Source organism: Eutrigla gurnardus (genome assembly GCF_963514095.1).
Source record: "Eutrigla gurnardus genome assembly, chromosome: 3".
Classification (NCBI taxonomy): domain Eukaryota; kingdom Metazoa; phylum Chordata; class Actinopteri; order Perciformes; family Triglidae; genus Eutrigla; species Eutrigla gurnardus.
Window position 1 is genome coordinate 25,082,591 of NC_139917.1, and position 11,253 is coordinate 25,093,843.

Consider the following 11,253-nt stretch of genomic DNA (forward strand, 5'->3'; position numbering starts at 1 on the left):
TAAATGATGAGAGTGACATACTGATGACAAATCAAGTAAGTGGTGAAATCGAGCTTTTATCAGAAATAAAATACAGTATATTTAAAATGAGAAAGTTATATTTTTTATGTGAGGAAGTTTCTGTTTCTGTTAAAATACAGGACACACCACTTCAATGTTAAAAAAAAATCTGGGGTACAGCATTGATTCTCAAATGACTTCTTTTAAATATACATTGTTGTGGATTTAAAGATGCAACTAACTCATTTTCATTAATCTGATGATTTTATCTAGATTCATTAATTTATCTTCCGTTATATAAAATGGAAGAATATAGCAAAAAATGTAAATCCAGCCCAATGCAATGCCTCGACTGTCCCAAACCCAAAGAATATCAATATAATTTGAAGCAAGAAATCTCCATATTTGAGAGGCTGAAAACATTTTCTTACTTATTTGCATGAAAAATTACTTTAACGAGTAATCAATTACCAAAAGAGTTGGGACTCTCTTTTTATCCATTGACTAGTTGATCTGCTGAACACATTCATTAATTTGGCTCTTGCTCCATCCTCAAATAGACAAAAAACAATTCACCAAAAAAAAAAAAAAAATGTTGCAGAAATCCTCTGGAAATGGTCACCACCATGGCATCATTGCAAAGTAATGAGAAGTTTTGTGTCAGCGACTTACCGGGCTGTGAGACTGTGAGAAGGCTGCTGCTGCAGACTGACAGAGTAGAGAAGCTATGCAGGCGGACGAACATCAGCTCTCGACATCAGCGACCTCAGGTGCCTCACCATCCAGTCACACCCTCAGCTGGGATCCTCCAAGCTGCACCACAGGTTAACCCTTTATTGACCTCGATCAAAGGCGGCAACTTTGCAATAACAATTGATTGGCACGAAGCTGGTGCCATGTTGAAAATAAAAAAGTGAGATTTTCATGACTTTTTATTATAAAGCAGGTCTAAATTGTATATAAATACTGTGAAAGAAACGCTCAAAATTAAAGCATGTAAATATGTTCTACTGGAAACCCAAAATACGAGTACAAACCTGGAAATTGTCCGTTTGTACATATTCATGATAAATCATCCTTACATGCTAAATATAGGCCCAGAGTCCTTTACTCTCACCTAATATATTCCAACACCGTCGTCGTTATGCAGAGGATACCCAATTCTATCCCATCTAGCCAGATGAAGCCAAGCTGATAAACTCCAAGCATACCTTGAGGACAGAACCTATACTACAATTTCTAGATTTTAATCTCAAAGACAAAATTAAATGATTGAACTTGGCCCTGAACGTCTCAGAAATCAATCAAACCATAATACAAACTTCAAGGATTTCCTTCTTTCATCGACATACTATTGCAAAACATCAGGCACATCCTTTCTCAAAACTACACATAATAATTTGATGATGCATTTTTACATCTTGGCTAGATTACAGCAACTCCCAGCGTATCTGGGACTTCCACGTGTACAAAGCAGCAATAGCATATACCGGCATTTCCTGTGGAACCTGCTGCCAGTTTCAGACCAGAAGGCAAGGCAACTTTATTTGCATAACACATTTCATGCACAGGGCAATTCAATGTGCTTTACAGATTAAAAAAAGGGAAATATTTACATTTAAAAAGTCCAAAAGTGGGAAAAAACAATACTCCAACCAAATTGAAACGCACTATTAAATTCAATTTAAATGTATTTACTTACATGTGGTTGTATGCCTCCACCAATCATTCAAGCTGCATAGGACAACATGCAACAACTCCAATGAGCAATATTTCAGTGAGTCAGGGTTGAGAAGCCATCCAGCTCCAACATTGAGTCCCATGTATTCCTGGCAGAGCCTTGATTCGGTTCACATCACGATTCCCGAAACTCTTGCACAGCAGTTCATCCGCCAACAAAAGTAAATTAGATTTATGGTGAGAGTTGATATTCTGTCTTAGTTGGAGGAAGTTTTGCTTCATCTGGTCATTGATTTAAATCGATGCTGCTTTTTGGTACAAATTACACATTTAAGCAATCATATATAATTAAATGATGCTGTAATCAACAAGTACCCACAACAATTTGCCGTCTAAAATAAGTTTAATTGATGTATATTAGTCTATTTGTCTGTAGATGTCTAGTTTAAATTAAGGTTATTTCCAACAAAGGCAAAACCCACCTCAAGTCAGCGTAAAAGCTTTATTTTCACAACAAACTGAGTACGATGGAGCACGAGCTCTGCCGCCCACCATTTGAATTCTTCTTCACCACTAGATATTGTCGTCATTAAATATCCAGTGTCCGTCAGGCTCCATTTATCAGACATTTATGGCTATAAACATGACAAACCATGAAACGTTTGTTCACTCCTGGATGAAATGGACAAGAAGGCAAATGTGTTAATTGTTGCTGTATAGTTTTTAACAGAAAGGAGCCATTCAGACCAAGAATACAGTACAAACAGCGTGGAAAACAGTCACATTTAGGTCCCGGATTACAGGTCCACAGCTACAACGATTGTAGTTAAAATGACAATGAAACAAATAACAGCAAATAAAAATATAGATAACATTAAAATGAGGTTATTAAGGAGGGCATGTTAATCATAAAGACAAAGTCCTTATAATGACTCAAGGTTTCATTCAATATTTGAACGAGTGGAGAAAAAAAAAACGTATTTACAAAACATCTATAAACCGATGGCAACACAACATTTACCAATCTTGCAGATCAATGAACATAAATAAGTGTTACGCGTTTCTAGCTTTAACAACAGTGAACACAAACAGTCTAACGGTGTAAGTCTGCCTTACAATGCAAATGTATCCACTCACACATGTACCACAACTTATAGAGCTCATGTATTTGAATGATATGATATTTCCTAGTCATGGAGGGCATATTCAAGCAAACATTCACATTGTCAAACATGGCTCTTCGCTGAACAACTGCTTAGTGTTGCATTAAGTGTGCTTTGACCTTTGAATTACTTCTTCTAAATGGGTTACGATCAAACTGACAGCTTTACATGATACGAGCAGCTACGTAAAAGTCTTGCATATTCCAATGTGAGACTTTTAGACGAGTTATTGAGTAAATGAGAATTATTGGTTTTCCAGAAGTACATATATAGAATTATTTACAAAAAAATACATGTGTACATTTCTGTACTCCTTACTCCCCTAAGAAGACCTGTTTCAAACATTAATATCTAATATAGCAGCCACTCAAATGCTGTTCATATCAACAGGATTTAGCAACTCCGTTCACGCTAGTCCACTAGATCACTGGACATTCACGGTTAATTTCTCCCAAACCATCAACACTGTGCAATTGGGCATCATCAATGCCTTTACTGCATGATTAAGTATTGTATGTACCAAGAAAATATTAAGTGTTGAGCTTTGTTTATGGGTAAGATACGTTTAGAAGATCAATACTTGGGATGCTTAGACCCAAAAGACGAACTGAATTTACATTGAAACCTTCTCACAGACCTATTTTGGTCATGATGCGTGTATTCCAGTTGCTTCAGAAGAAAAAAGGTCCAGTGTGTAGGATTGGGCATCAAGCAGTGAGGTTGCAGACTGCATCCAACACAAATAGCCCCATCTAGAGCCAGTGTTTGCTTTGGTTTCACAGCAATACTAATGCCAATGGATCCCACCTAAATACTACACACAGCACCTTTAGGTAGATTTTGTATTCTCATACAAGGGTTCAATCATTTCCAATCAATGCATGCAGCTCAATTATTACTGCTATTCCTATCCTTAACACTGAGAAATGGACGAATGCAGACTTTTAACAGGTTAAATTCCAGGTGCACACACACTTTTTTTTCCTAAAGTAAAATAAAAAATTAAGAAGTGCAAACTTGGGTATTACAGCTAATTAGCCAGAAAAAAATATCTGAATAGCAGACGGTCATTATGAACTCCTGTCAGCAGGGCTGCACAGAATGTCTTTTTTTGCCCCGTTGAAGGATCTATTGAGGTTTTAAATGAAGCTTCGATTGTCTGTCTTCATATGTCATGACATCAAAAAGAAGCTGAACAAAATCCTTAACTTGGATAAAGTGATTGGTCAGATTAAATTAGTCTTTTTTCAAAAAGTTAAATTGACTTTCTGTAATGAATAGAACTGTGAGTCAATGTTTCTGTGTTAGAGAGTAAGGGAGTAACAGGGGGAGGGGAAGTTTGGACTACAGCACGCAATGTTTCTGTATGTAATTAATCACTTACTTGGAACATTTGCTTTGTCACCCGCCCATCTGAAACTTTACTATTTCTAGTAAAATAAATAAAACTGTGCAAGACTTGAATTTAAATATCAACGTTATGAATGAAGCTTCTAATTATTTGGTAAGGGCCCTACCTGCCATTCAAACACTTCTCAGCTTTTAGCACCTATAAGGTCATTGGCTTGCTGGTTGATCAAACTTTTTATAAAAGAGGATGTTTTTAGTGCACATCACAGATTTGCCGCCCGTTTCATCACAGAGGCTAATAAATATCATGATACTCAACGATACAACCAAATAATGTTGTAACCATTCAGTATTATTGTTTGGGCAAATCACACTGTTGATAATGTTTCCACAAGGGCAATGTTGTTCGATTGTATTGCACAAAGTCATTAGGTCACAGACCATAACCTTTCCACCCGACGTCCTGCCGACTATGCCCAGCGACCGCTGGACACAACACTTCTGCTGAAGGAGAAACTTGTGTCCGAGCTCTTGTGCTTCCCCCAAGCGCCAAAGGGCACCACGATAATTGTGCTGTTGTCCTCAGAGCCGTATTGAAGAGCCTGAGAGCGAGAAAAGGGACCATAATAATTCAAACTAGAATCATTGTCAGTTACAGTATATGCCTCCGTCAAGTGTCTGTCGAAGATGTCATAATTTCATCCTATTAAGAGTTATGGCCCAAAAACTGTCTAGGACCATATTACATTCCTCCACTTATTTTTCTATATTTATGAGGGCTTAATTACATTTAAGTCAAGCTACACTGGAATATTCCAGGCTTTGACCAGCTGCTGGGTCAAGTGCGACACCTAGTGGTAAATAATAAACAACACTTAGCGAGGCATAAAACCACGACCATTCAAATCACAAAACTCTCCAACATTACATACACTGTGTGGTTTCTATACGAGCATATTAAAGGCCAAGTATAAACGTCTCACCTGGTCAGATATTCTCTGAGCCGCCTCCTTCGGGTCGTGGCACTGGTTGATGACGTTGCAGATCTCCTGACTATTCACAATAAAGTTTATGCCATCTGTGGTCAATGCCAGAAACGAGTCATGGGCATGGTGCAACTGAGGAAAGACAGGCAATCATTAGAAAGATTTTCATCTTTTCAACCTTTTTTCCTGCCAAGAGGCACTAAATTATTACTGTCAGGGGGAGGTTGATGCAAAAGGAAAAAATTAAAAACCTAATCTAGTTTTATAATATTTCATTATACAATGTCTTTAAAGACATATTTACAGATTGTAACAGATGTCAAGATGTGCATTCTTGCTTATTCAGATTGGCAGATAGGAGAACAGCTATACAAAATAAATCCAACTGCGGAATATTCTTTATAATATTTACATAATCAAATTTAAGACGGAACTAGAATGTTTACACAGAAATGTTAAGCGATTGCACTGTTCTTCAACCGTTTTGTGCATCCTTTATTATATCGTACATGCATAATCAACAATAAAATGAGTCTTTGCACTTCGTGTTGAGAAGCTGAATTTACCAGCACCTCTTAAATACTGGCACAAAATTATTTACAGTAATCTTTAAGTTGAAATCCTGTATAAATTACCCTGAAACAGCCAGCGGACAACTAGTAAAACATCCAAAATGTTTTAAACTTACCGATACTCTCTTGGTTTCAGGTTCAGCAATGACCCCCGTGTTCTTTAGGTCAAAGTCTCCGATGCTGCGCGTCATAGCCAACCTGCCGTTGACGTTTGGCTGTCCCAGACTATTCCAGGTGATAAAACCCCCACTTTTCTTTATCCTTTAGGCAGGTGCAGTGGGTGAGAGGTTAACAGAAAGACTACATCAGCATCAGAGAGAAAGAGGTTTTTTCCTCTTAAAAAAAACAAACTTGTGGTCAACAATAGTGGCATTTGTGTCAACATCTTTGTACCTCTCTTTCTCGTCCTTCCTCTCAGGAGTGTGGTCGACAGTGAGTTTAAGGGCCTTGCCCTTGCGGCACAGCATGGCGCGGCTATCACCCACACTGCCCACCACCAGCTCAATGCCGTCCCTCAGCAGGGCCACGGTGGAGGTGGTTCCTGCATTCATCCCAGGTGCTACAGAGACATAAAAGGAAACATCAGAGGTGGAATGTGCCATAAAAAAGGTCCACACAAAAAGTCACTGTTCACAACAACCACGCGGTGTATGTCACACTCTCGCAGCCACACAGTAAAACATTAATACTAGAATGGGAAGTCATATAGTGGACTTACAGCAAACTAGGGATTACAACAGTAAACAACAGGAGGCAGTCACACATGCAGGTCAAACTGTTTCAGCACAGAGTTGTGGTCCAGAGCCAATTTTACAGCAGTTAGGTTTATGGCTGAAACTAATAATAATCAGTGTTAACTTACACAGCACTTATCAGTGTCCAGTACTTATATCTTATATCTTATTATTAAAAAAACATGCACACTCATCTAAAAAAATAAACTTTTATTAATACTTCCTGAAAGGGCTGGATTGTTTTACTTCTTAGTTTTGCATGCATGTATCAGTTACAAATGTGAAAAATGTGACACTGTCATAAGGAAAGTGAATTTAATGACTTGGTACCTTATAGGAGTTATTCGTAACAATTCCTATTAATGCAGACAAACAGTAAGATGTCACTTTAACACCAAACTCTGCAACATGGTTCCAGCTGATCGGGAGAATATTTAACTACACATGAATACTAAAGTTAAATTCCTTAAGGGAGGACAAATGGATAAAACAGCATCAAATGCCATTGCATGGATTATCTGTCGACATGTGTAGGGCTGCATTAGACCTTTCTCTCTCTCCAAAGAGAGATTTAAGCGGTGTGGTTTTTAGTAGCTTAATCTGCATTTTAAAACATGCTGCATCTCATGGACTAGATCTGTCAATGACCACATACATCTCATACAACTTGTCAAACTGAAGCACTGTCTTACAAGAAGCTTTGCAACACTTGGTGAAAGAAGAAAAGGAAGAGAGAGAGGAGTGAGAGAAAGATAGGGAACCTTCCAGTAGTCCAGGATTTAGGACCCGCTGGACTCTCCTTCAATATCTAGCCTCTCGTCATCCACATTGGTGCCAAGGGCCTCCAGCTCTTAGCTGTCAGCAGCTGCCGTAGATAACATGCACACACACACACACAGGCATATTGGGACATTTCACACAGCGTGGCCGATGTATGGCCACATTACAGGTAAACTAGCTTTCATATCAACAGATAAGATTAATCAGACATAATGCCGTTTGAAAAAAGTTTCTATATGACATGGGCAAACATGGAGACCACATGATTGATTGAGCTAATGTTTTCATTGTTTGATGTTTTCAGTGGTGCTCAAATTACCCCCAATATCAATTCCAATGGCCGTGCTAAACATACTTTGCAGACTGAAAAGATATCAACAGATGGGTTACAAATTAAAGGAAAAAACTTTGCGACTTTGTAAAGTGTTGGACCACCACAAGACTTTAAAACAGCTTGATTATCCCCTGGTGGCCAGCTGCAGTATAGGTCATAAGATGCATCATCCATCGACATATACAGTCTATTATCCACACATGTACTCAGGTTTTTCCTTTAACTTGTTGTCTTTCTGTATGTAAACATGAGTAGTGAAGCACTAGTGTTTGCTCTACTTGCCGCTGAGTTATTGTTCCATCAGTTAATCAGTTACTTTGGGTTAAAAGACAGACCTCTAACCAAAACCTTGAGTCATGACAGTTGGGAAATCCAAGGGCTCAAAGCCTAAGTAGGATAAGTAAGTTAGGTCTTGAAGAGAGAAGGAAAAAAAAAGTCATTGCATAAATACATGTGTGTGTATATAGATACACAATATCGATGTACATGTAACATTAAAGCCTAACAACTTACCCTTTGGACAGAAGTGCATGTGCCTTGCGAACGCTTTGTCTATTTCAAGGAAGGCCTTCTTTAAAACTACTTCTAGATTGGACTCCTTAGCCACAAGGTCCCTGAAACAACATCATAGGATCACATTGATCAGAATATCAGCCACAAAAAAGGTTCAACTTGAAATTGTCAAGGTTATTTCCTGTGACAATGACTATTATTGATATCTGCTAACATCATATCTAATGAAATCCTTACTTGATGAATTTCTCCATGTATTTTTCACAAAAGTCAGCTGCTTCAGGCCCACCATGCCCATCAAACACAGCAAAATAGAGGATGCTGTCAGTCATTTGGGAGACCTGGAAGCGGTCTTCATTCTCCTTGCGTTGACCAATGAGCGAGGCACAGCCTACCCTTGACAAACTGACTTTGGGAATGGGCTTGCCGTAGCGAATGCTGGAAGGCAGCTGAATGGGCTCATCAATACGATTGTCCCAGATGCCAAATGAATCCCAAGTAGTGGGGCGTCCACTGCCGTCTGCATCGAAGCGTGTGCTGCTGTGACGTTTCTCTGAAGGGCTGTAAAGATGTCTGTGGCTGTCCTGCTGGAATGGGAGTGGGACTAGGGACATCTGCAAAGGACCACTACGCCCGACATGATGACCAGTGCACCGGGCCAGGCGCGCAAAAAAGGCTGCTGACATCACCCCGATACCACACCGGAGAAGTACTGGATGCAGAGATAAAGGGATTTGCTGTCACAACAGCAAAGAAAGATCAGTTAGTTAGATGAGACACAGAATCTTAATGAACATTAGAAGAAAAAAAACACTTTATTTGTTTAGGAGGGCACCACGGCAACAGAATTACAAAATGTGTCAGCTATTGCCACCAACTCGGTGTTATTTGTGTTAAAGGTTTGTTTTCAATCTGAAATCATTAAGTAAATGCCTTTGATTCCGCTTATCTGAAAAAAGATAAGACCAGGTCAATATGAAGCAAGCCCTTTACTATCTACCATTTACTAAAGGTGATTATTGATTGGTCTTCTGTAGTAGAGTTCTCAACGGGTCGGGTCGGCCCGACAAACCCGACGGGACCCGTGGGTTCAGGTCGAAAATATAAGCAAGTGACTCAAGTCGGGTCGGACCTCGGGCTTAATTTTTTGCTTGCTTGCAGGCTGGGTTCGGGCAGGTAATTCATGTTGATGTGTCGGCTTACTTTAAAAGCCACAATCCGGGTCGGGTCGGGTTGTAATTTTCAGGCCCGTTGAGAACTCTATTCTGTAGAGCTGAAATGGTTACTTGATTGACATAAATGAACCCGTTTACATTTCTGCCATTGTATACATTGTTTATAGGTTGTTGATTTGCACTCTTTCCCACTTTGTATTGAAACAGCTGCGCAACCATTTCCCCTCAGGATAAATACAGTTTAATCTTAAATATAATATCCGATATGAGGATCTGAGATTTTACATGGTCAGATATAATAACAAACTGATTATCTTTTCATTTTAGCACTCTGGGAAATTGAGTAAAGACATTTTCTGACTGACAAATTGCACACAGTTAATGGACAATTTAATCAGGAGATTTATGGGTGGATCTTAAGTTTACATCTTTCAAATTAGACCCCAAATAATTGCGCAAGTACTAGTTTGTATTAATGATGGAAAAACAAGCAGTTTGTGTTTGTCAACTGATCATCATTTTTCAGGTGATCATTACATCAGGCTACGTTATGTAACGTTTACGTTACTTGAATGACGCAACTCTTGGCAGTAATACAACTTCTTAGGCGAACTATACAACCTCCGGCTAATATAAACAAGAATCACACGAGGGGCGTGTACGCAGTTTTCTAAGCATACTTCAATATTTGTAAACGACACATAATTGTTTCAGTAATGAAAAAAAGGCAACTTCACAAACGTTTAAGTTAGGAGCATTTCGTTTCGGCGCCTTTAGCACTCACTACCGTTAGCTTACTAGCTCCATACAGGCAGCTATCTTTAGCTCACTAGCTAACTAGCTGGTTAGCATTCGCTGTAACATTAACGAAACCATCCTTTGATTTTTCATGAGTCAGTTGAATAAAAAGCATACCTGGCGTTAAGGTGTATCAATACGCGTTCGTCCTCTGTTGGTTTATTGAAAAATAAATCGACAATTAGTGTTTAAAACCGCCGTTGTGTCGTCGTTACTGTTTTGGACACTCGGATGTTATCAAACATTTGCCGTGGTGACCGCGCCAATGAGCAGCCTAGACAAGTTTACGCCCACTGTTACGCCCCACGCGCCGCGCAGATGATTGGTTCGCGACACAATGAATGGCAGCTGTAAGAGCCAATCAATAGTCGGCATGTTTGACATTCGGTGTCTTTTGAGCCATGGGTGTTTTAACTCAATACCCTCTACGCAGAGATGGCTTGTGGAGCTCGCAGATCTGAAATATATATGACTATGCGCCAGGCAGCAACATCGCATACGTTTGATTGGTGGGACTTCCAGACAAGTTACTTACACCATACAACAGCAGCAACCTTATTTTAGGCACAGGAGCTCATCCCCATCATCCCATGGGCATATTTTAACTGAACATATGTTTTACTAGCTGCAATGTTATGTTACCCAGTGGCTCCAAAATGTATTATGACACTGTACATGTAGGACACACCTCTTCATACTGGCCTTTAGTGCTTCTTCTTTTTTGTTGTTGATACAAACATGTTTACACGCATGCACATCACCCAGGCCTAAGTCAGTTACAGTTGAACCTGCAGAATTCTGTAAGGTGATATCAAAGAGCAATTTGTTCCATCTCCTCAGTCCTTTTAATATTATGTTATTTCATTCACTTACTTCATGGATCAACACTTTAAATACTCGGTAGGCAAATATCTGAAATGATTCTTTCTCTGTGTGTGTCTGTTATGAATTTTTCCATACCTCTAATTCATAAGAACTGGGTGTTTTTCAACAGCCCAGTCCTTCATAAAGAAACATTTCTGTTCGAGAATTCTCTCTCTAAGATATTCAGAGGAACTATGACTTGTTATCCTTTATCCAAATACTATGGACTGTCACACAATTATAACCACTTTGGTTAAAAATTCCTCGAAGTAAATTTGTGTAACGTCTGTCAGCAGTTATTGTC

At 39.1% G+C, this 11,253-nt stretch overlaps 1 protein-coding gene across 2 annotated transcripts; it reads right to left on the reverse strand.

Moving 5' to 3' along the window:
* Nucleotides 1-2,168: 2,168 nt before the first annotated feature.
* Nucleotides 2,169-10,339, reverse strand: ppm1kb (protein phosphatase, Mg2+/Mn2+ dependent 1Kb). Of its 2 annotated transcripts, none has more exons than XM_084005406.1 (7): nucleotides 10,203-10,339; nucleotides 8,350-8,849; nucleotides 8,113-8,213; nucleotides 6,145-6,310; nucleotides 5,868-6,012; nucleotides 5,177-5,311; nucleotides 2,169-4,795 (listed from the first exon to the last, which is right to left on the reverse strand). In XM_084005406.1, the coding sequence occupies exons 2-7, from the start codon at nucleotides 8,796-8,798 to the stop codon at nucleotides 4,664-4,666; spliced, it is 1,128 nt and encodes a 375-aa protein (XP_083861532.1). In that variant the 5' UTR covers nucleotides 8,799-8,849; nucleotides 10,203-10,339; the 3' UTR covers nucleotides 2,169-4,663. The 2 variants fall into 2 exon arrangements, with proteins under 2 accessions (XP_083861532.1, XP_083861533.1); XM_084005407.1 differs by having other exon boundaries at nucleotides 8,350-8,824; nucleotides 10,203-10,322.
* Nucleotides 10,340-11,253: the final 914 nt, after the last annotated feature.

Excerpts from the sequence above, each read along its gene's own strand:
- ppm1kb (XM_084005406.1), bottom strand. The coding sequence starts at position 8,798 with ATGTCAGCAGCCTTTTTTGCGCGCCTGGCCCGGTGCACTGGTCATCAT. Across the intron at positions 6,311-8,112 it reads CATGCACTTCTGTCCAAAGG|CACCTGGGATGAATGCAGGA; the intron begins GTAAGTTGTTAG and ends ATGTCTCTGTAG. Across the intron at positions 5,312-5,867 it reads CTGAAACCAAGAGAGTATCG|TTGCACCATGCCCATGACTC; the intron begins GTAAGTTTAAAA and ends GTCTTTCCTCAG.